Raw genomic sequence first — 25,740 nt, forward strand, 5'->3', positions numbered from 1 at the left:
TTATAGCTGTGACATGTCAAAATATCGGCTGTAAAAGAGGTCTTAGCAGATAGAAAGATAACTGAATGGAGTTTGACTTATTTTTCTAATGTTTGAAAGGCAGCCAAGACACTTACACTTTGACTGAGGCAGTGGTGTAAGAGAGTAGCTTGTAAACAGACTTGAGCAAAACTATTTGTGTCAACAATATAGTAACGATGGAGCAGGTACACACACACCTGTCGTCCAGACAGCAGCCGTTGTGTACATATGTTAACACTGCGGTGGAAACTAACGCTATATATGACAAAAACAATCATATACAAGCACAATTGGCTGAGGAATTTCGGGGAAATATCAATATACGGCGTTAATGCCATTACAGTTTGAGTGGGAGAGAGCTAACTGTTACAGTACCGCTAAAGCTAACAGCTACCTTGTCCCTAGCTAGGTGAGGTGATTTTAGCTAACATTAACGAACGTAACACTTTGTAACGTTACAAATTCAAGCTGATCGAAAAGCTTACCGTTATAGGATACAGGTCAGCAACTGTCATTCATTCATGTGCCCGGCCTGACGAGTAAAATCGGCTGACAACGTCAATAATATGACTAGCGAGCTTGCTAACGTTGATAGCAGGTTGTTAAAATGATGGAGATGCAGGGCCCGGCTCTGATGTCACCCGTTAATACAAGTCAGGTCCCTTGACAAGAACGCTTTGGAAGCAGACAATAGGTAATTATATTCTACATAGTCTTGTGTCTCAAAGTGCTGTCCCACTGTGTGTAAATAATACAGTGATGAGCGCATCAGTAGCTTGTAGTGCCAGAGATACAAAGCAAGACGATTGACAGCTCCCAGACTGCACTGCAGATTAGCTGTACGTCCAACCATAGCGTCCAACTGGTCTTCCGCATGGACGTCTTCCGCCTCTCAGCGCTGTGAAGTCACCCACAGTTACGCCCAAGTATCTCCGAAATTGTGCGCTTATCCTTCAAAATAAAATTTCAAAAAGGCTGCTTTGACTGGCAATTTCAGCATCCAATATAAACCGCCACGTCTTTGTTCAACTTTGCAGCTGTGAAAAATTCATAATGAAGTTCAGAATGAAGACACACGATAATACTAAACTGCACATGTTAATACTTTTGGCCTGAATAAATAACAACATTTTTTTTTACTAATTTAACCAAGTGTTTGGTATCCCTAAAACCATGAAAACACAAACACATATATCACAAATAACAATTGTACCACACACTACAAAACTAAAATCCATATGTCTCTACAATATAATCAAGCAAGATATTATTTATCTGTAGACGTGTGGCAAAAATGAAAAATACTTGTCATCACATGAACACAGCCTGAGCATTTTTAATAACATTTCAATTACACCATGAACTGATGTTTACCTTCTAAAACATACAATGGAGAAGAAGATGTATTTATTGTGGAGGTCAATTGCGCAAAGGCTCAAACACAATACATCTATCAGATCATTTCACTATATGTCACTATAATGTGAGAAAAGGATTTACACTTTTATTTTGAAATGTCTCACCGGATGCTCTTCCCTAACAACGGTCTACTTGTCACCGGTGGTATTGTCACGCTGCAGACATGTACCAACCCCTGGATTCTACAAGCTAAATCGGACAAATATTCTCTTATTTTTTATTTACTTTGGATGAATGTTACTACCCACAGTCACCCAGCCAAACTGAGTTTTGATTAGTGGATGATTTCCTTTTTTATTCTTCTTGAATATTGCGCTAAAGAATGGCAGGCGTGGAGATGTCAACCAAAACGCCTGGTGTTGGAGTCTTCTTAGAGCTGAGAAAAGGGCTTCAGAGTGGACTCCTTATTGTCGGGTGATTATTTTAATAGATAACTATTTCACAATTACAGTTGGGTTACATTGTTGTATGTATTGGCAAGTTTGCAATGCAAGCTGTGCTAGCTAAACTCATTAGCTACCTTAGCCCAATAAACGTAAACTGATGCTGCATTTCTAAAAAAAAAAAAAAAGCGCTGACTAACACCGGTGTTTCTGTTGTGTCAGTGACACGTTCAAATCTGTAACCTTAGGTAGGCCTAAAGGCCTAACTCTTGCTTGAATTTCGTCACTTTGTGTCATGGCATTTGCTGGACAACCTGCACAGGGGCCCTACCAAAGATGGTGTGACAAAATGAGTCACTAGCCATTTATTCTAATCTTTATAAAATTAATTCAAAGATTAAGATTAAATATAGCACACGGGTACTAGGCTTTTGTCTCCAGAAAGCTGTGGTTTCTGCTTTTTGTATTATAAAAACTAGAAAACTAGTAAACTGCAGTATGAAAATAGGTTTTGTGTATGATACTTAAAGTGTTTAGCAATGGTATCAAAGTAACAAGGTGCACTTCAAGTAGTGTATTTAAATACCTACATGTACCAGTATATGTGCTGAAGTATTTCCATCAGGTGCACCTTTATGCTTCTACAACTCTGCATTTCAAAGAGAAAAATTTTACTTTTTCAATCAATCAAGCAATAATTTCAAAAGAAAAAGAACATACGTAATTAAAGGCCAGACTGAAGAAGTACGTTTTGACTCTACATTTATTTGACACCCATAGCCACTTTTCAGATTAGCATTTTGAATAGAAAACATCAGATGAAGTTATAAAATATGATGCATTATTATAGATTAAACTATCCAACAGTATATTAAGTTGACTACAACAAACTACAACATTAAAGTACAACTAGATATTTATACATAAAAAATAAAGAGATAATTCAATTCTGCATAATGAGTACTTTTTATTTTGATACTTCAGTGACATTTTGTTGCTAATACTTAATTAATACTTAATTTTACTAGGTAGCATGTTGATGTGCTGTTTCAGTGGGCAGGGAGTCCTGACTGGAGTACCAGGTATACAGTAAATCCAGCAAAAACCTCTGTGACCATGGTCATATAATAACACAAACTCTACCCAGTCTACCCAGTGTCTCCTGGCTTCACACAGTCTGGATATCATATTGTAAAGGCATGCTAATTAGATTTGATAGTATTATGTCATAAAACAAGAAAGTTAATAGTATTAAAAGTCATAATGTATATTTTCTGCTTTTATGCCTGTTGTAAACTCATATTTCAAAAGATTTTATAAAATATTATTAGCTATTAAATAATTGTACATGTACAGTGCAAACAGCAGCAAAGATGAGAACCAGAGTGGTGAGTGTTCGTAGACAATCTTTGATAAGAGTCACCTCTGCATGCTCAAATTGGATGTAGTATGCCTACAACAACAGTAGATGGGGTTAATGATATTTGTCATGGAGAAAAGTGAAGCGTGGTCCTTTGCTCTCTCACAGTGCACTGAATTCACAGTGGAGAGGTGGCTCTGTACCCGACTGCACACTGGAGAAATGTTATTATAACTACATATAACTGCATTTGTTCACCAAGTTATTTTTCAGTTAAAACAGTGTTTCTCTCAGCTAGTGGTCTTAATGAATTCAGTCATTATTCAGTACCTCTTTTGGCTGAGGCAGCATCATCCAGCAGGAGGTAGAGGCAGCTCTTATAATTGTAGTGGCATTATTTATAATAGCTCTTTACTGTACTAAGCTCAGTTCTGCAGGGAGAAGTTGGACAGTAGCTGGACTCTCCCTTTTATATAATGACGTCTCCACTCAGAATACCTGACATAAAAAACAGATTTTGTTCTGCAAACAAGAGTGGCTCATTAATCACTGTACCATATGAAACTCTGACTAATTACAGATTCTCCTGAATCCATATGTCGTAGACAAGGGGCAAATGCATTAGTACACTATAATTTGATGTTGCCAAGTTTTGGGAAATTAGCTTGTTGGTTCACTAATTATGCATTAGGTATCACTAAAAAATGACCCAACCCAACCTCTTTAGTACAAGGGTCATATCTTGAGGTGAAACAATCAATCTATTTCTCAGTAAGTTGATAGACAGAAAATAACTACTTTGATAACTGATGAATCCCTTCAGTAATTTTCCAACTAGTTACAGCTGCTCAGATGTAAGGATTTGCTTATGTAATTACCTGCATGTTTCTAAGACTTTTGGTAGCAAAACAAAACAAGAAATGTGAAGAAGTCACCTTGAGCTCTGGTAAGCAAATAATTAAATATCCGAAATGTAAAAACACTGATTCTGTGAAGGTGTTCATATAATCCTGTGTATTCATGATTCAGAAGTGGTTCATATTGAGCAGAGGTGAATCTGTGTGTCACATGAGGATGAAAGTTGTACTGTGGTTATTGTAAGTCAACACAGAATTGAATAAGTTCTGTCTGTAGCACTGATGGCTGTTTGTCTCCATCTCCGTGTATTAGTTCACCAGAGACTGGTGACCAGCATCTTCACCCTCTTTACCCTTGTACAGTTCTGACCAGAGTGACATTTAACCAGCAGGTTAAATGTGCACAGACAATGGATAAGAAAACACAGAGTCTCACAACAGTAACAGAAAAAACTTTATTGTAACAATTTGTTGAAACAAATTTAAAAAAGTGTGTGAGGAATCCGGAGCACCTTGGAGGAAACCCACACTGCCACAGTGGTGTAAGGATGCAAGAAGCAGCCTAGAGAATGAAGTCCTGTCCCACATCCAGGTGACCTTCTGCATCAGGACAAAGGGTAACCTGGATGTGGGGCCAGACTTCAGTTCTATATATTCAGTTTAATATAAAATTTAACAAAGAAAATCATCAAGTCATTGCATTGGAAAAGCTGGAAGCAGCAAGTATTTGGCATTTTTGCTTGAAAATGACTAAAATGATGACCATTATCAGAATAGTTCCAGATTAATCTGTTCTTATTTTTGACTGATCAATTAATTGGCTCATCGTGGCAGCTTTACTATAGTGCTAATGTGGAGCATTGAGGTGAAAGAGGTTGTGAAATGATGTCGTCGTGATCCCGTAACAATCAGGCCATAAGTCTTGTGTTGTGTATCACTTTAAGCCTGTGTGTGTGTGTGTGTGTGTGTGTAAAGCCTCTGCTCCTGTCTGCTCTCCAGGAAAGATGTAGCCAATAGTCCTGCTGACGTGGTTTTGAAAGGTGGAGATTCATCGCTTCACATCAGGACTCCAGGAGGCGAGCTGAGCCTGAAGTTACCTGCAGGAGTCACCTTGGAGCAGGGATCCTGCATTCCAACACCAGCGGGAGGATTCTGTGGAGAGGAGCTGCATTACAGACTGCGCATAAATGTTGCGCGTATCTCAGCCGAAGGTGACGTGTACAGAAACACATCCAGACACGTGGAATGTCCCTCTGCTTTGCACAGACTCCTCTGTGCCAAGATGAGAACAAAGTCTTTTGGTAGCTATTTAGGGCTGCTTTCTGTCTATTCTGAATTAATTGGACTGAGTCACTTGGTCATCTGAGACAGGGAAGGTGTAAATTCTGCTCTCAGCATACTCAACGGCCCACAAGCAACTGATCATCAGAGTCACGAAAACACTCCCTTTTAAGTTTTGAATTGATCTCATATCATCAAAAGTGCACCGCAGAGTCATTGCATAATATTCCCAAACTCCATCTTTTGGCATTTCCCGAGATTTTTTTTAATGTGACTCCTGGTGTGTGAGACGAGAGTTATAGCTAAGGACAGTCACTGACGAATCCAATCAAAATCAGATTGATTGCCCACTCCTTAGCCAAGCCACCTTCACCACCCGGTATTTCATCGATTTTGTGCTGTGTAGTACAAGGTTAGCACCCTTTCACCAAATCTGCCTCATTTATCTGTTTTCCTTTGGCCCTCCACAGATGCTCATGACAGTGTGATGGAGACACTCCGGGCAAAAAAGAGTTATTGCTTCTACTGCCAGGGCTGCATGACCAGGCTGCTGGAGGACAGGTGAGGAGCAGGCGGACGGACGGACGGGGGGGGGCAGCATCTGTGGAAAATGGGTTTTTATTTACACCCTCCTCTGCAGGAAGAGGAGCAAGTGTTTATTGATGGTGTGACCCAGCGCTAGAAGTGATAGTCTGAGAGAGAGAAATTGATGGATGTAGCCAGAGCTGGAGTCCACAGTTGTCAGCCTGACTGGGTTAGAGTTATAGAGTCGGTGTGACGTAAGGATCTGCGCTACCCATTAAAAAACAATTGTGTGGTTAGGTGCTTCAGCTGGACAGTGCTATTATTGCCTTCAGCTTGTAGCTTTCTCTGGTCAGCAATGTTGAAAATTGCAATAGCTGCATTACAGACACCCTTGCCCTCTGGCTATGTCTCACAGCAATAACCCACTAAAAATTGCCAAAAACTTATTTTTTGCTTTTCAATGGGATCCAGGAAAGGTAGGAGTGTCAGAAGTGCTCACAACAAGGTGAAAAGTTAGATTTTCATCATGCATCATAATGCTTTGTAACAATATTTTGTGACTACAACCAAGGTGCCCTCTACATATTTTCTTTGTATAGCACGAAACATAGACTCGGTTTGTTGTTTGTTAGGGACACCTGTCTAAAAGTGATGCAGTCTAATACAACAGTCCTGCAATAAATCCTAACCTCTTGAGGTTTACAGTTTTCAGTTTTAGAAAGGAGTTGATTCAACTGTATGATCATTTTAGAGGCTGCAGTTTGTGGTGTTATTGAATCGTATTGCCTTATATGGACAGGTATTTCCATTATTTTGTCCACCACACTTACATCAATGATGGTAGGCTAAATAGCTGAAGCACCTCTTTGTATAATGAAATACAGTTTAGCAACAGCACAAAATGATCAAAAAGCTTTATCGACACAAACTGAACGTTACAACATTCATGAAGGAGGATTTATTACAGGACATTTGCATTAGACTGCATTAGTTTCAGCGAGGTGTTCCTAAAAAACTTTACTCGATTGAATAACAACAAGTGCTGTATTAGAGCTGCACTATAACAATGGCCGAAATGACTGCATGTAATGTGAAATGGTTCACCCAGCTGTAGTTTCCCCAGTTTTAATGAGCCCTTTGCATCTTTCAGCCCTTTTGTTTTGGGTTCAGCCGCACTGATCTTATCAACCTCATTTCCAGCAACAGGAAACTGTTTTGAGCTAAAACGCTCTGATAAAGCCGTCGTACTCCACCTTCCCGGCACCAAACCACAGAAAGACAAAGTTAACAACTGGCCGATGAAGCACGGTGGAGAATTTAGAAGCTAAAGATCCAGATATTTTCTTCAGTGAGAGGAAACCAAAGCAAAACAAAAGAAGACTAAATGCTGGACTAGAATGAATCGGGTGGTCAGAACACGACTTCACATGAGTGATGATGTTGCTTTGTAATTGCTGGGTTTAAAAACATAACTGTTTGCTAACACTTTAACTATAGAAGAAATCTGTTACATGTTTACATTCAATCTACAAAAATATGTTTTTAAGGAACTACTGAGAAAATATTTAGCTATTTTGAAAGGTCCGTCCCCCCCTTCCTCTGGGGTGATTTGGATACTTTTGTGTCCGACTTTTCTTCTTTTGGATTCTGACCTTCTCTCTCTTTTCTTCTCTCCCACTGCAGCAAGACCAATTAATACAATTTCAACATGGACCATTAAAGAAAGAAAACCTGTAACCGCTTTCTTTCCTTTTTCTTTTTCTTTTTTTTTTTTGGTTTCCTCTTCTGCAGAGTGTTTAAGCGAGTTCTTCCTCTCCCTAACGGTAACTGGAACGCCATCGTGGACGACTGGTGTTGCCACCCAGATCCGTTCGCTAACAAGAAGCTGCTACCCAGAGCAGAGGATTGTTTACTGGGCGACACCTTCCTCCTTCTACCCAGAGATGACAGCTGTGATCAGACTGTCACGCAGGAAGTGAGCCCTGTTGGCGCAGAGGACAGTCAAGACCCAAAGGTGAGGGGATGTGCAAAGCAAAGCGATAGTTTGTTGCTTTAGCCGGAAGGAAAAGTTTCTAAAACAGCATTTCAGGCAGAAAAGTGTCTGAATATAAGTGAAAAAATTATAGTAATAAAACCCACTTAAAACAACTTAGCTGCTGCAGGGACAGAAGAAGTGGAGGAAGCACTAAATGGTCAATAAAATATTTTTTTAATAAAACACAAAAAATTGGATTTATACTGTATCATAACGTATACTGACCCACACAGAAACTCAACCCTCAGACAGCTGCGTCAGTGAAGTCAAACACTGAGCTCCCTGTTTTTCCGTTAGTCACTCTCTGAACGAGTGGCAGCCTGCATGACTGAGAGTGAGAGAAATAGAAAAAGAGGCAGATAGAAAGAACAAATGACAATGTGCCTACCTTATGTCTCTCTCTGTCTCTCCTCCTCTACTCTTTTCCGTCCTGGTTATAGTTGGCTATTGAAAACAGCCAAGTTAAAAATGGGTGTGTACTGTGGTGATTGCTTTCTTGTTCCACACAGAAACCCTGTCGCCGACTGGCTCTCATCTCCTGTAGAAACTGTTCTTCAATGCTGGGAGAGGCTGTCGCACCAGGTACACATCATTCGAATAGATTTTCATAAATAAACATTTTCAGCTGTGTTTACGCTATGAGCCTTTCTCTGTTGTTTCTCACAGGGACCCTGAAACTGTACATCACACAGGTGGTGGTGGAGCCCGCAGTCGGAGACAGAAAGCCAGAAGCTTCACTTAACAGGCAGGTTTTTATCCAAACGTCCTTCTAGCGGTGATGATGAGGAAACTGTAGCAGTTAAACCAAGCTGATTTACAGGGAAATAAATAAAGAGTGGCTGTTACAAGCTGGAGATGAAGTCACACTCAGTCTTTCTGGGTTAATCATTGTGACTCTTGTCATATATTTTTGTTCTTCACAATAAAATCAGTATGGGAAGAATAAATCAGTTCTAGTTCATTTGTATGTCACTCTCACTCCCGATATCTGACACACCACTGATTGGATTTAACTGAAACTTTAGGGAATGACGCATATCACCACAGTATTCAGGCTTTTTCAGAAATAATTACTCTATTACGGTGTCAGTTCTGAATGAAACAGTTCAATAACCACATCTCTCATTGTGCAAGTTTGAATAATTTAGACATTATGCAAAAGCATCAGTGTCTCACGTGTTTTTTTTCAACACCATGTTTTCACATACAGTCCTTTTTAAATGAACCAAACTCAGTCCTCCTACAAAGGACCAACAGAAAAGGGGCTCAGTTCTTTTTGTGAGTTCATTTGAAAGAGGTATGCGTTCTCTTCATGGTTCACTTCAGCTCTGATGGAGCCTCAGTCTTCTCTCTGTTCACACTATAGTTCCTCTGGAGCTCTCAAACCTTTACTGCTTTGGATTGTGGGTAGCTTTCACTTGGAACAAGGTGGCTGCTGCTATACTTGTCTTACCCACAATCCTGTGGTATTTGATTACATTAGTAATATTGTATTGTATGTAATACAGTGTAGTATATATATTGTGTGTATACACACACACACACACACACACACACACACACATATACATATGTATATATATATATATATATATATACACACATGAGCTGCTGGACACCTGAATTTCCCCTAGGGGATAAATAAATCAATAAAGTATCTATCTATCTATCTATCCTATCTATCTATCTATCTAGCTATCTATCTATTTATCTATATATATATATATATATATATATATATATACATACATACATGACATTTGATATTATTAAATCCTATAGATGCTATTATGTAATGTATGTATGTAGTAATTTTGGCACTATTAAATATATTATTAAAAGTATTAAAAAAAATCAATTTAAGTACAATAAGCCTACTTCTGTATTATCCTTACGTTCTATGTTATCATTAACAAATACAACCTTATAAGAGAAAGTGTGTGTGTTCGTGTGTGTGCATATGTGTTTGTGTGGGAGAGAGAAGTGAGGGGGTGTAGTTTCTGTGTGTGGTAGACAGTTGCTGTCTGATGTGTTCATTCTGTATCTGGAGAAGTACACTAGTTATTTCCTCGTCCATAAGTCTTGCTGTCGTTACCAGCGACCGTGGTTCCATCTATTTGTTTTTTTCGAGTGTCCCAGTGCAATAGCATGTGATTCTGTCTACAGCAGAGCTGAAATACAATGGCAAAAAGCATAACAAACCTGAGGCGTCTTATTTTCACAGTACACAGTTTAGGCAATCCACAATGCGGACTCGAAGCTTTAGAGAGGTCTGAATTTGTTCGGAGTGGTCACATATGCTCAAAACATGCTGAGTTTGTTTTGAGGGATGAAAGGAACCAAGTGTGAAAACACTTAAACACTTCCCCCTTCACTGTACATGGACTTAATGACTAGCTGCATTATTTGGCTTAATAAATTATTTTCAAAATGAGTCCTGGGCCGACACATGACCATGAAAAGTAACATATTTTCCATAACTTCATCTCAGGTGTTTGGTGAGAAAGGAGGGCATGTAATTTTGTCAAAGGTCATTCATCCCTCCACTCTGTTTAACTGTGAGTGCATGACCAAGAATATTAAATGACTCATATAAAAAACTATATGTGTAACTGACTGAACGTTGCCTCTTTTGGACAGATCTGTCTTCGTGGAGAGGACAGTAGCAGCCAGACTGCTGGAGCTGTCGAACTCACTGAGCACCTTCCACTTCTCTGTCCAAACTCCTGATGGAAAAGCCTTCTTACTGGTGAGAGCGAGCCGGCAAATCAGGCAAACACACGATGCTTTAGTAAAAATAGACTACTCGATGATTTGAGAAATGGGAAGGAGGGATTTGGCAGGTTCTTCAAACAAGCAATATAAAACGCTGATGATTGTGATTTGTTAGAGTTGTTGAGCCTGCTGCTTCTTTAAAATCAGCTACACAAGGATTATTACAAATGGCTCTTTGTATAGTAAATTGCAATTGTATAGTACATTTATTTTTTTGGCACTATAGTGAGGACAGAATTGTCTATTTCATAATGTAGTGTTGTGTAGCAGAGGTGTGTTTGCACATAATTAACAGTAAATCTAACTGTAAACACATCTGCTTTAACATTTGACTAATGTGTGTTTATATTCTAGTACTAATGAGGCTGGCAGATGATTTTCTGTGCTGATATGTTTCAGTCTGATCACTTCATGCAGATTGTGTTTTTGGCAGACTGAAGGATATTAAAACTGTTCACTGAAACTCAGGACAAAATTAACAATATAATCAATTTTGTGTGAAATTAGGACAAAATGGAACAAAATTCTACAATAAATATATTGTCAAAGACCCTGCATCACATCAGAGGTGGGTGACATTATTGCCTGACTTTATTCAATTCAATTCAGTTTTATTTGCATAGCGCCAAATCATAACATACATTATCTCAAGGTACTTTACAGGGTAACTATTAATATAATACATTATTATAGAGAGAAGCCGAGTTCGCACATTATTAACACACAGTATGTAGAAATGTGTTGAGGTGACTCTTTTGATGAAGGTGACAAAATAAGGTGATTAAGCACTGGAAGTATTTTATGTTTTATATGTTATATGGGCTAAGCATGTGTCTGAGACATGTCACAAGCTTAAAGTCATTTTTAAAATGAATTTTCATAATATTAGGATAAATCACGTATTTAAGTGACAAAACAATGTTAAATCAAGCAGAACATCACTCTGACTGCAGGAAGCTCGAGTGGATACGTAGACTTTATGTGACGGAGTGTGTTTTCTTGCCCTTGTGACGTCGAGCATGTGCATCTCAAGCGTTAAGTGACCTGTCTGCTCTGTCCTGCAGCTGTGGCTGCTGAACAGCGACTCCATCATAGCGTCAATCCCAGTGATGTGCGTCGGGGGTGAGAGGTCTGTCAGCTCTCAAGCTCTTCCCATCCCATCACCCAAAGCTGCCAGAGCCCTGAAACTCCTCTACGTCGCCTGCTCCGACACAGGCACCATGCAGAGAGAGTAAGTGAGGATGCTTACAGTATCCTCCACGGCTGCCGCCCTCCAACACCCCCCACTCCTCCTCCTTCCAGTCTTTGTTTTCCTCGTCTTAATCTTATCCTTTCATCTTCCCCACACACCTTCTCAATCACAACCTGTCTCGGCTCACCGCGAGGGATGAAAGACGACTTTGTTGGTGAACAGATTTTGGTGCGTAATAGAACACTTTGCGCTGTTCAGATGTAATTGTCTGTTATTTTGCAAATGAGATTGCTATCAAAGGTGTTTATCATCTCAAAGTTGTCAGTTGCGTAAGCCACACTCGTGTTTGTTGCACATACAGGGGGGGGGTTGTTTTGACTGGAGCGAGGCTCTGTGTACCTCGCTGTGATGCATTAGAGAGGTGTAGGTGGATGTGCTGCATGTGGTTCTCCATGCTCAGTACAGCAGCACCCCACTGGAAGAGCCTTCCACTCTCATTATTTTCAACTGAATCAGGACTCAGCGTTTTTCCCTCCTCCTCTTCCTCCTCCTCCTCCTCCTCCTCCCTGCAGCCACATAAGAGCGAAGGCAGAACAGGGAAGTTTTGTTGTTTCTACCATTCTGACAAGCCCACCGGCCGACTGTTGGAGAACAGGTAATTAGAGGCGAAATTCACATGAAGGAGGGACGCGTTGTCTTCCCAGTTTAAGCAGTAAGAGTCCATTTAAGTTACATGATGAACTGTATGAGCTGAGTGATGCTCAGGGAACTTACTGCAGAGTGTGACATAGCTGATAAAACAGTACCCATTGCTAGAAATGAAACAAAAGTATCTTTTGCTGTTGATGTCTAGTGGACAAACTATGTAAATGTGACACAAACTATCTCAAACTTATCTTTGATATATCTGTAAGGCAATTTATTGTTACTTTTCTGCCGACATACGGGCAAATATCTGTACATCTGCAGCAAGCAAATATCAGCTGATATCTTGTCCCAGCTCATTTATATTCCCCCTCCTTTTATTATTTGCTGGTCAGTGTTTAAACCTGTGGCTGGGCAATTAATCTAATTTTATTTTTCGATTACGATTTTGGCTTCCAACGATTATGAAAACAAGATAATCAAGATACAACAAGTTTCATCCTCCCTACAAAAAACCATCCCCCCATCCACTTCCTGGTTACGTTTGGGCATGTGTTAGCAACACACTTAGGAGTGTGTCATCTTGAGCGGTTTGCTGGTTCAGAGACTCTTTATATACCTGTACAGCACACACTTGCACTTTAACTGCTCTTTTGCACTTCTGGTTAGATACTAACTGCATTTCGTTGTCTTAGTACGTGTACTCCGTGCAATGACAATAAAGTTGAATCTAATCTAATCTAATCTAATCTAATATATAGTCGGGCCAGTTACGGAGTTTTCAGTATGTTGGTGCAGTGCACTGCAACATATTTGGTCTACCGCAATTTATTTTTATTTATTATTTTTATTTATTGAATATATGTTTAGTAGTTTTCAGTAGGTTGTGGAAGTACACCAATGTAGTTGATCTTATTTATTTTTATCAATTTATTTTATAAATAAGTAAGTTTTTTGTTTTTTTTTAAGTTCAATAAACACATAATAAATAATCTCAATATTGATCAAAATAATTGTGATCATGATTTTTGCCATGATCAAGCAGCCCTATTTAAACCTACAGTAGATTGATCATTTACAAAACAAGCTTCACATTAGAGTCTCGGATGTGTTTTTTTCTTTTTTATTTCACCCATTTCTGACGTTTTCTCTGAAGTCTCGCAAAGCTAAACACCGGTGTTACTCACACTTCCCTTTCCCCCTACATAATTTACCATTCATCCTTCATCACTCATCTCTGACATTTTTAAATTAAATGTTATGCCTGGGGAGCTGAACTCCCAGGATGATGGCCCTCTTATTCGGGATACAGTCGGTTACAGTCGACTGCAGCCTGGGGTTGCAGTACGTGTTGTTAAAACTGCCAATAATTGGCTAGAGAATCAGTGAGCCAATGCCTAAGTGGATTATGCTTGTCGCTAATGGCAGTGACTTGATTACGAGTTGAGTGAAAGTCGCAGGCACCATCATCACAGTCTGGTACAATGGGGAAACAGGAGGCCTCATAGGTATGGAAATGGAGTCTAATGGAAATTATATAGGCAACTCTTTTTCCATAGAATTCATTCTGATATGTGATTAATCAAATCCTGCCGTAGATGATATTAACTATATGACCATGCACAAAGAATTAAGATGTAGACTGGTAACTTGATTAGATTTGCTAAGTAAACAGCTTAACCTGATAAGACCCTTGTTGTTGATAGCAAGTTTTCCATGCATGGCTAAAGTGGTAGTGTTTCCTCAGTCTGATATGACGTCTTAAGTAAAACTGCCAAAACTTTGAGAAGACTTTTCCCTCTCAGGAACTGCACAGATGGCTAAATGTCACCCAAACAAACTGGATCAGCACCACTCGCTGACAGAGCATCAATCTTTCTTCTCTCAGGCATTCTTCCTCTTCTCTTTTCACTCCCCTCTTCTTTCCGTCCCACACACACACACACACACACACACACACACCATCATCATCATGCACGCAGATGGATGCCACACATCACACACTCACCATCAGTCAACTTGTATCACATGTATCCCTACTTATCCAGTTCAGTGTACACTTTAAACTACTTAATTAACACGGCAGGACGAATGCTGCAACGTGGGATTTACATTAGCGATTTCTGGGCATCATCTTGACTGTGTAATGACATGGCAGTCACTATAAATCACTCCCACTCTGTGTGCGTGTGTGTTTTCAGCATCGTAACTAGCTGGGAGGTCAGTGCCATCGGACATCCTGTGGTGCTGCCGCTGAAGGTGTGTGAGGAGCTGCTGCGAGTGATAGATGACAGCAACTCTACGCTTCCTGCGTCAATGCGTTGCATGAACTCCTATGAGGTGAGATAGGTGCTATGCACTGTAATGGACAACGCATGATGACTAAGGCTTGTTGATTCACATATCTTTTTGGTATTTTTAGAACGCTTATGCCCCGATACAAGCAGGGAGACGCTGAAAGTTTTCTAATTCATCTTCATCTTCTGTAAAAAGCTGTATTAGTAGCACAGCAGTAACACTTTTAGCCGACAGCAATCGCTTATTTCACATACTTCCTGCTTACAGCACCTCGCTTTTCCATTATTCACTAGTGCTTGACAGTGTTTTTATCCTCCCTTAATTAATTTCATGATTCAGAGCTTTCAGTTACCAGCTTCGCTTTAAGGATTATGTGGGTCAAATGTAAGGTTTTTACTTTTGTCAGCCTTATTCCCGCCTCTATACACCTGTGATTCTAGGAAATGTGTATATTTAGCCCGAGTTGCTGGAGAAAAACCCTTTGACTGGAAAATAGGAGGTGTTAACTTTGCTGACAACTCTATTCTCCTAGCCGTTTTAAACATAGTGACAGGGGTAATTAGCACCATTATCCTCCACTTCCTGCTCAGAAAGTTTAGGAAGTGACTGCTCCTGCTTAAACAAGTTTTACATCTGCTATAAAAGTACGAGAGCTGAGGTGATGTTCAGTGAGCGAATCCCGGAGAGGAAACCCGCTGTTGTACATCATGTGAACCTGCTTCGTGTCAGCCTAGACAGGAAAGAGTGGAGTCATATTAGAGACGTCCGGACACAATCTTAAAGTGATAGTTGGGGTTGTATACATGGGGTTGTGCGAGGCAGTTATCTGTAGTCGGTGTATTACCTGCAGTAGATTCAGATCAGCGTGCTGCCAGTTTAGAGAAGCAGCCGGGAGCACCGGCACAGAAGCTGAGCGGTGCGCCTCTGCGATCAGGGCCATCCGCAAAAATGTTTAAAACATGCCCACAGAAAAAAGCTAATATCAGTTTTAAGTGTTCGATATATGTTGAATATTTCCACCGCTTTATCTTGCCCTACGCGTAGCTCTTTCTGACTCAAACAGCTGATATTCAGAGTAATACAGTGCGTGGTAGTTCAACGATAATACATAGTTCAACAGTTCAACAACTTTAGTTCCAAAGGAAAGGGCTGTTTTGACGGCAACATGAAGCTATATTCAAAATAATGTACAATTTTTTTCTGTGGGAATATTTTTTAAGTAGCTAATAAACGTTTTTGCGGATGGCCCCGTCCACAGCAGCACATCACTCAGCTCCCGTGCCAGTGCTCCTGACTGATATTATAAACTGAATCTACTGCAGGTAATACACTGACTATAGCTAAGTACCTCACAGAACCCCACGTAAAATAACCTGAACTATCACTTTAAGGTTCTGTATCAGTGCCAGTCCCGACATATCTTAATGGATCAGCTAAAATAACGCAGATCTTTTCGTTAGCTGGCAAAATCTCCAGTTGTCACCTAGAAATTAGCCTACTTTTGTCTACTTAGGCTGAAATACAGAGCCCATTGTTTGAAAATACAATTTCAAGTGGAAAATCTGCCACCATTATTGTTGTACAATGAAAATTGAAAGCTTAATGTAGCAGCAGCAGGAATTGTAGCAGCAGTGATTTATTGGGACAGGGGTTAGTCAGTTATACCAAGGTTCCACCGCCGGTTTGATATTAATGTTAACGTTTCAAATCACTGCGCAGAGCACGTGTACCTTTTACATACCACAGCAAAAAATCACGCTACAATGCAGCTAAAGCATGCTACACCTGACCTGTGGAAAGGGGCAGTGTGTTTGGAATTGTTCTTTCCATCAACGAAGGAAAGTTCAATCTGTGCTTGTGACTAAAGAACACAACATTGTGGTTTACTCTAACAAAAAGACGACTTTCTAAACTCAGATAATGTCAAAGTAGACTGAGACTGTACTATTCGTGATCTGTCTTGACCAGAGCTTGTTCCCTCTTCTTTCTCTTACATTGTGAGCATTGTGGTCAGATGATAAGCAGCATTGTTGTTTTCTGAGATAACAACATGACATGGGGCGGAGGGTGGGGTGGGGGTGGGGGGGTCTGGAGAAATTAGGCTATGTTGAAATGGAGAAGACTACAGGTAGAGCGACCCAGACATGGGACATAGGATCTGTCTGGTGGTTACAGCGGTAAAAAGAGTGTGATAAACTGACACACTTGAACACTTCCTGATAGTAGGAGCCTGTTGTGCTATAGGCGGTAGAGGACGGGGAGGTAATGCGATCATAGAGTCATCTAGAGTTACCGGAGATGGACTGAGAGCGGCTGAGAGTCCGTGGTTAAAACAACTGTTTGACAAACACTCCCAGGGTCAGGAGAGGAGGACCAGCATGCAGCGGCATGGCAGACTGGAAGCGTATAATGATCTGAAGAGTTACGTCTGCTGGAAACAATGAGATGAAGATATGTGAGAGGAAATGGAACAAAGAGGGAGGGTGTTGTGAGATATGGTCTTTATACTGTCGTCTGTTGGAGGCTCAAGTGAGCAAAAGCCCATCATGTTTGATAAATATAGTAGTAGTAGTAGTAGTTTTTTATTCAGTCATCAAATATAATACACTAAACATAAACAATATAGACAGAAAAACAAAAAACAACATCAGCAGTATATGTATTAAGTAGTGACTGAACAGGCTCAGGCCGAAGCAGAATGCCTGCAGACATTCTTATCAATTCAGCTACCCATCTATAGAAAAGAAAATTATTCACAGTTGTAACCCTCAAAAATATCTCTATAAACCACTTAACAACCAAAAGAATATTAAACATTTTTTTATCCATATTTGTATTGTTCCATAAATTAAGAAAAGGAAATCATTCACAACTGTCAAAAATAGCTTTATAGATCATTCTTTTGAAAACCAAAAGTGAATTACACATTTTAAAAATTTGAATTATCATTGTTCCATAATTAACTTTTAATCCCTCTATTAGCTTACAAACAGCTCTCAAATCGTATTTGCTCTCCTGTATTGAAAAATACTTTTTTACACCATCTGGGAGTGACTTTGATTTAGCTCTGAACATTATTTGTCATTAAATTTCATAGCTTGAGACTTTAGAAACAATAGATTTGTGTGATCATGGTAACCTGCGTTATCAATAATACGTAGAGTATATAAAGGCTATGATAACATCTTACTCACTAATTTCATTGTTGTATATTAACAAAATAAATACAAGTGGCCATATGCTCAGACAGGACTTAATAAATTCTAATCCCTTATTTGGTAAAGTTGCTCCAATAAGGATTTTTGGGGCCAATCACCGATCAGTAGCAGCAGTATCAGACGGTACCGATCACCAATCACAGGGTCCATTTATTCTTAACCTGCTCAGGTCTAAAGCATCTTTTCCTATTTTTGATCCACCCGGTCTCCTTGTGTAATAATTCTTGTATAACCTCAACCCTGTAATGCACAATGAAGTTCTATACATCTTTTATTTTTTCCAATCCATTTCACTATGCGTTTGAGATCACACCTGCCACACACACGCCACAAGCCTCTGATCGGTCGACAGACTCAACCTAAAGAATCATGGGATTGCTAGTAGACATCAACAACAAACACGCTAACCACAACAATAACTTGTTTTCAACGTGGAAACATTGATAAATAATCACAGAAAGCCTTCAGTTTTGGATTTACAAAGTCTCCAAAATGACAAACACAAAGTTTCTGAAGGGGATACGATCGCACCAGAGTCCTCATGTGAACGGTGCAACACTAGCAAGCAGACTATATTTAGCCATCCTTTGATGTCGTATACGACATTGTTGACCTTTTTAAAAAGTAAAAGATGAAAAAGTATCATGATTTGACAACTGTTTATTTATTAGAACTGACAGCCCAGTGCAGTCAGTGAAGCCATTTTAGCTGCGCACCATGGTCCTCTGCTCGGCCTCTACAGAGATAACCAATGAAACATCAGCAGATAACAGCCGGTGGATGGGAGCACCCTTATTATTTGGAACAGGTAATGAATAGTGATATCAAAGAACCCAGCAATCCCACACAGGTATTTTCACATATTCTGGCTGATTGGATCTCTGTTCAGGTGGAAGTAAAGTGGAGCTACGCTGAGAGAAACTCCATGTACTAATACAACTTTTTCATGGTACATTGTGACATGTAATAGCAGAGCAAGCACAGGTGAAACTAAATTTAGAACCTGTTCCCGAGCCATGGTATTGTGCATGATGCCTCGCTGGCTTACTGCTTACAGGGACACTTAATGGAACTGATTCATCACTGATGTCATTAATTTCACCTGTGCTATTCATGCTATGAATAGTCAAAACGTCTGATGTGAAAAAGGCCTATTAGAGCCACAATGGAGAGGGAGGAAGATGTCAGTGTATGCCACCACTATCCTGAAAGAGGAGGTCTAATCAGCCAAAAGTGAAAACACCTGTGGCCGACCGTGGCTGTAAAGATCATCTCCCAGACCTCAACGAAACGCTGTGTGAACCTGTGCGTGAAGTATGTTGATTCATTCATGAGGCGGCTTTCAAACAGGGATGAAAAGAGTAAACATACTAAACACAAGTATAAAGGAAAAAGCCATCCAAGCCACCCTCACGCATGTTTGCCGACATGCAGCCCTGAGAAGCATAATCCCAGCTTCACTGTACTTGTCAAAGATCTATATGCTTGCAGTCTAAAAACGTAATGGCAGAGTATGTTTACCTTAAATATTCATCATGGGCTAGGTAATTGGGTTGACTTTAGGATTTGTCAACAACACTAGGCCTTTTTTTTTTTTTAACTACAAACAGTTTGACTGAGATGGCTTATTTCCAATTAAGTGTCCCAGTAGTCTCAGTACAGTTTGCACAGTAATTTTAGCAGGACCGGTCATGGTCCTAATTTTGTAGCAACTGTGTGAGGTGTATTGACTTGGAAAAAACAAAACACACAAAAAAAAAAACACCTGGTGACAAATCCAGCGACTCTTTGGATAAACCTCAGCAACTTTCCATAGAAGAGTCGCCAGTGAGCTACTGCCACATCAGCAAGAGGTACAGTGCTGTGTGTGTGTGTTTGAGAGAGAGAGAGAGAGAGAGACAAAATAAGAAAGATACTCACTTCAAACTTTCTCTCTGAGTGATCATTTTATACGTAACTATTCCCCAAATCACAGCACAGCCTTTGTCTTTCACTTGTGTGTGGTGATTTTGCCAGACGACGTCGTGGTTATAAAATCAGGATTTTAGCAGCAGCAGAGCAGAAGCTTGGAAGTGACTTGGAAGTGACTGCAGGTTAACATGTGGTCGTAATGTGCTGCATTTAAGTCACTATTTCAAACTTGTTCCTTTGTCAGACAGCATAAACATAAAAACATGTAAATGAGAACAGCTTTATTGGGGATTTGTCTGTATTATAATACTGTATATGTGAGCACAGAGAGTCGGAGAGAAGCGAACAGATAAAGGGCTGAAGCTGTCTGACACTAAGCAGAATGCAAATACAATGCAGTGACATCACAAACTTACATCACTAATTAGCACATTATGTCATCTAACAACTATTTCCAGCAGGCTTTAACTACTTTCCATTGGAAATACTTCTTTACAGCAACGTCCTCAATTTCACGTGTTGACCATTCACGGTCGAGCCACCAGGTTTGACCTTGTCTTGTGAACATTTTGACATGTTGTGAAAAATCCACAGGTTTGAATAAGAAAAAAAAATTAGCTAAATGGCTGAATTCCGTTTAGGTGCTTTACTTTCAGGGTCCTGGTGTGAACGGTGACTCACCGTCGCACAGTAAAGACTTGCTGGACCACTTCAGTAGAACAGCCATCGTTAACATTATTAGTAACACCTGTGCTTTTGCTGCTATGACGAGTTAAAATGTCTGCCATGGAAAAAGCCAGAATCTCACAAACCGGCCAATATACTTTTTTCTTTTTTTCTTTTTTATTCAGTGCATTATATCATCACCAACTCCTACAGCCCAGCCCAGCCCAGCTATCATAGCACTGTGACATAGTTTATCAGGTAGCTGTGTTGACGTGTGTGTGTGTGTGTGTGTGTGTGTGTGTGTGTGTGTGTTTTTTTAGTTTAATTTCAGTCCCTGGGAGTAGATCAAAGCCTGCACCATAACCCAGCCTGTTATTATGCTGCATGTGGAATGTCTAGTGTTGTCTGGGCTGCTGTGTTTCCCGCCCTCCATCCCTGGGCCTGCCAGTGTAATGGGGTGTAAAGTAGTTCCAGCTCTAAGTGTCACTCTTGAACCTGAAAACAGACAACACCCCCCTCCCCCCACCGCCTCATTAATCTCCTTCTCACTCCCACAAGACGGCATGTAAGTTAGACAGGAACTGATCCAAGAACTGATCCAGCGCTTTAGACCTGAGGAGATATCTCGACCATGGAGCCTCAGTGTTTCTGCAGTTGCACCAGGAGCGACTGAACTTTGTCTAAACAAATTACTTCCCCCAAGATGCTCACATCACAAATCATTGCATGTGGACCAATGGATGAGAGGGGGAATTTATCAACAGAGCCGGTGGTCTGTGATGCTTTCTGCATCAATGTTAGTGTGGTATTCTTTTATCCAAAAAAACTCTAGTTTATCTCTAGAGTGATGAGAATCATACATTTTGCTGAGTAATATCTTTAGTGTATGAGGGACTGATAATACATTAGTTGTGTATGGGATACCCTGAGCCTAAAGTTGCTGTGACATTTGAACAATACAACGTATTGATATCTAAATCAGTCACTTTTTTTCTCAGACGTACCGCCACATATCCATCCTGTGAGCTCAGTTACTACTTCACTGACACAAATTGTTCCAACTGTGTTCATTTCAAGTGATTTTAAACCGAGAGTTAAACATAAATTTGTGTACATTATATTTTAAATATTTTCACTGCTGTATCTTACTATCAAACAGCCCTTTCATTTAAAACTTCATTTTTCTAAACTACAGTAAAGCTTCGCACAAGTGCATCTACAGCACTCACTGCATTACTCCACAGATCAGCTGTTAAAGTCCTGAAGACGTAGCGCTGCTCAGAGGGCGTATTATAACCCCATGTATTTTGAAGACAGCAATGGCTGAAGCTTATCAAGCGACAATCACTTACAAATAGCCCCTTTAACTTAACAAAATAAAAAATGTTATAAGGCAGGGAACAGAATGCTTCTCATTAATCATGTGTGCACTCAACAACTATGAAACATCATTCAGGCTAATAATAACGTGACAGCCACATTCACTGACTGCTCAACATAAATCTGCAGCAGTAACAGAAAATGTTGAGTTCTCAACATCTTAAAGGTTGTAATTGGTTCACGTGTCAGCCAATTTAATTTGGATCATGTCCTCGGGGCAGGGTGGACACCGGCCCGAGGATGATAATAGAATGCATCATTATATAGGTCAGCGGCTTTGTTCATTTCTCCAGGACTATATCCGTGTCTATCTCTCGCATCGGCTTGAACTGCAAGACACATTTTAAGTTTAATATTCTGTGGAGCGACAGCAACATGTTTCTTTCGTCATGTTCTACTGTTCCACACCTCTTTCTGTCTCTCTCTTCATGTGTGAAGAAATATGCTCTCTGCTGCTTGCCAAATTTGAAGTGTTATGATAACAGTGTCCCTGGCACCAAGCATCAGAGAGTGTGTGTGTGTTCAAAAGACTTCCTCACACCAGCCTCTTGTCATTGTCTCAGTACTGTTAATACCCAGACATTAACCCCTCTTCTGTAAAGTCCCTTCAACTAAAGAGCTGTTGTGTAGAGATGGAAAATAAAACTACCAAAGGTAATCTATTGCTACAGCTAGATGTATGTAGATGTATTACCCTCAAGGCTTTGCAGTGATATTTTATATTTCACTGTGCTAAAGCTCAAAAGAATTTCAATGAGATGAAAGAAGTGTAACACCCTTAAGCATGTTATCATCAAGTGTTCTGGGCAGACCTACCAGCCGTTGTAAAAACATTCATGTATCTGAGAACCTTTTTTTCTGTGGCTTCTCATAATATAAATATTTAATAAAAAAAAAAAAAAAAAAGAAAAGAAAACCAGGAGCAAGTGCGAAGTAGCGAGTCTTCTGATCATATGTTTGCTTGTTTCCCTGATTCGTCTCTTTAGCCCGGCCTTCAGCCAGCTGGCACAGAGCTTGGAGTTCACAGGTGATATTGCACAGTAGAGGAAACCACCACTTGAAGTCCAAAATTAGCTATGCTGTCAACTTACCTTCACACATTTTTTCACACAGTCTCTTTTTTTTTGAAGTGAACATCCAAAGAATGTCCAGCAGGGTCCAAACATTACTGGGGATCCCTCTGAGAGGATACTATGGGTTTTTCCTCTTCCTTTATCAGTTCATTATCAAGTATAGGGCTGCTTATTTTCATTTTCGGTTAATCAGTTAACAGTCTGTTAGGAAACAGTACAAAGAACTTATTTTTAAAAAAAGCCCCTTTCTGCTTCCCAAAGTTTAAAGTAAAGATTTAAATAGCTTATTTTGTGCGTCCAGCCATTCAAAACCCAGAGCGATTTATTTTAATATCACAGAAGACTAGGAGACCCTGCTAGTAACAAGAAACTGGAACCAGAGAATGTCTGTGATCTTTTTCTTAAAAATAAGTTGGCAATTATGTTTTTGTCTGTTAACTAATATATTAAATGTTTGAGTTTTAATCACATGTCTTAATAACACATCATGAAAGTGTTTTTTGCTACAGTTCTTTGTGCCACGAACTGGATACCAGTGAATATGAGAGATTTTTAAACTCTTACTGATTGATCAGCCCCTACATTGTAGTGTTCATTATTTTTTATTTGCAAGGTAGCAGAAAATCCCACCTTCAGCTTGCACACATACAGATTTATGTGTCAGTGTAACAGTTTTATAGAGGATTTGTTTTTCTTTAAAGCTACCTCTCACTCTTAGTGGTGGGATCCTGCAAGAACACGCAATTTTCTGCCAAAGTTTGAACAGTTTTGCTTATTTCACATTCGACATGCGTGCTTTCGTGTTACTGGTTTGAAGTGGGCGGGGCTCAGAGGAAGTTGATGTGCTCCAGTCAGAGTTTGAATCCACGTGATGAGTTGTGGGTTGTTTGCTCAGCTGGGTTTTTGAGCATTAAACTCTTAATAAATGTTTTTTTTTTTTTTTATTTCTTACTTTAAATTTGATTGTTGCTGTTACAGTAATGGATATTATAAAAGAAAAACTTATATTTGAAATAAAGTTATAAGCAAGAACTTATCCTGTCTCTCTACTCAGGTTTCATCATTCACACGCTGAGCCTGCCAAATGCAGCCATTGTTCTCATGTCAGAAAATGTGCAGCTCCACAGGAGCTTCGGGTTTGTACCTTGCTCAACGGCAGCTTGTCCTGAGAGAGGAGAGCAATACACCCTTTCTCCTCTTTCATTTTCCCAGCTTCAACCAGCAACCCTCTAACCACAAGCCAGTTTCTTTCCTCCATCAAGATCCACATTGTGGCGGTTCCTTATCACTCTGTTTTCTTTTTTCTGTGACTCGGAGTTGTTTTAGCAGCAGCTCCACTCCAGTTGCCGTTTGTTATCATTTGTATGAATTACCATTGATGCGCTTGAGTAGTGAGCAGACATTGGCATGGGAAAGCAGAGGACAGGGCCTTGAGTGAGGCAAATGCCCTCATCCATCATCCCAATATAGAGCCCTCAGTGGAGCGAAGCCATTGTCTGCAGCAGGCAAGCACCCAGGAATAGCAGATGGAGGAAGAGAGAGAGAGAGAGAGACCGAGGACAGAGCTGAGCTGATTTATTTTCGGGGCTTTGTTTATCTGAATGTGTGTTTTAGAAGTTGATTAAAACTCTACCACCTGTGGTTTTGTTTTTTTTTTTGTTGTTGTTTGAAGACGTAATTGCAGATAATGTGTTGCTGTGCTGATCAGCAGACGATTGAGATCCAGTACATCTGTGCTTTTGGGAGCAAAAACCTTATTGTAAAGTACAAACTGGAGTTCTGAGAAAAAAAAAAAAAAAAAGTTGAACTTCTTTAATTTTAGTGTGTCCACATAGATTTTAACCTTCCTTAACTTTTGCCTGTTGTTTTTAGGCGGCGTACCTGAGACTCTGAGGTCGAAGGTCAGAAGCCAGGAGGTCATGGCTCTACTCGTCACTCTCGGTAGAGGATTCAAGAGGACAGCTGAGAGGGGAACGTCTGTCCTGCGCAGATTTCCAGTAAAGTATAAGAACGGAGATTACAGCAGAAGAAAATGCAGCAGGCGTACAAAAGCTTGTTTAGCATGTGTAGCTGTGGTTTCTGGTTGCGTCCGTCAACACGTTCGGTAGTGCATCATCGCCTGCAAACGGAGTCATGTTGACACAAGTTGTTGCCTGCTGCTTAATGTTAACACATATCCAGTAAGTGCAAAAACTGGAAGACGATGACAACATAGAAATAGTTTTTCATAGAATAGATAGTTTGATCTCTTTGTTGTTGTTATTTCATTTTTAATCCTCATGTAAAATTACACCAACGTGTATCATAACGGTTGTAAAGCCTGTATAGGTACATACAGTGTATTTCTGTCCAATTCAGAACTCTATTTTGTGTTTTTCTTACCGTTCTCAACAAAAGCAGATTAAACTGTTGTATTTTTTAAAAGTATCACCTCTTCCGTTCTTTTTTTCTGTCTGCTGGAGAGCACTGCTTGTTGATATGTGGGACATTGTTCTTGAGTTGGCTCTTGATGAAAGCTTATTATAGAGGCACTTCAGCCCCAGGGTACAACAGTGCATCCTCCACTTTAGTGTAATTACAGCTTGTGGAGCTAGGTGATTTTTTGTCTAGTTGTGGGTTTATTTGGGAGTGTGTGTCAGTGATTGATGGTATTTATGTAACATGCGTGGTACCGGAAATCATTGTGAAATGGTACGGTTAG

General features: G+C 40.0%; 2 protein-coding genes across 6 annotated transcripts in view; one reads left to right on the top strand and one right to left on the bottom strand.

The window, feature by feature from the left end:
- The window catches only part of dop1a (DOP1 leucine zipper like protein A), a 31,505-nt gene extending 30,626 nt beyond the window's left edge, over positions 1-879 (bottom strand). For all 3 annotated transcript variants that reach the window (XM_023410457.2, XM_023410458.2, XM_023410456.2), the window contains exon 1: positions 507-879. The gene's annotated coding sequence lies outside the window, so the exon portion shown is untranslated. The remainder of the gene's footprint in view (positions 1-506) is intronic.
- Positions 880-1,571: 692 nt separating this feature from the next.
- ube3d (ubiquitin protein ligase E3D) lies at positions 1,572-25,463 on the top strand. Of its 3 annotated transcripts, none has more exons than XM_087175189.1 (10): positions 1,572-1,854; positions 5,016-5,251; positions 5,792-5,882; positions 7,638-7,860; positions 8,391-8,463; positions 8,548-8,626; positions 10,522-10,630; positions 11,721-11,887; positions 14,695-14,833; positions 24,912-25,463. In XM_087175189.1, the coding sequence occupies exons 1-10, from the start codon at positions 1,763-1,765 to the stop codon at positions 24,930-24,932; spliced, it is 1,230 nt and encodes a 409-aa protein (XP_087031315.1). In that variant the 5' UTR covers positions 1,572-1,762; the 3' UTR covers positions 24,933-25,463. The 3 variants fall into 3 exon arrangements, with proteins under 3 accessions (XP_087031315.1, XP_023266149.1, XP_087031316.1); XM_023410381.2 differs by having other exon boundaries at positions 5,040-5,251; XM_087175190.1 differs by having other exon boundaries at positions 5,045-5,251.
- The last annotated feature ends 277 nt before the right edge of the window (positions 25,464-25,740 follow it).

Source organism: Seriola lalandi, unplaced genomic scaffold, assembly GCF_002814215.2.
Source record: "Seriola lalandi dorsalis isolate HSWRI2012SDOR001 ecotype SW California unplaced genomic scaffold, Sedor1 jcf7180002054425, whole genome shotgun sequence".
Lineage (NCBI taxonomy): Eukaryota > Metazoa > Chordata > Actinopteri > Carangiformes > Carangidae > Seriola > Seriola lalandi.

What these genes read in the sequence shown, in the direction of transcription:
- ube3d (XM_087175189.1), top strand. Translation starts at nt 1,763, where the DNA reads ATGGCAGGCGTGGAGATGTCAACCAAAACGCCTGGTGTTGGAGTCTTC. An exon ending in GGGAGAGGCTGTCGCACCAG is followed by an intron (nt 8,464 to 8,547) that starts GTACACATCATT and finishes TGTTTCTCACAG; the next exon opens with GGACCCTGAAACTGTACATC. An exon ending in GTTGCATGAACTCCTATGAG is followed by an intron (nt 14,834 to 24,911) that starts GTGAGATAGGTG and finishes TGTTGTTTTTAG; the next exon opens with GCGGCGTACCTGAGACTCTG.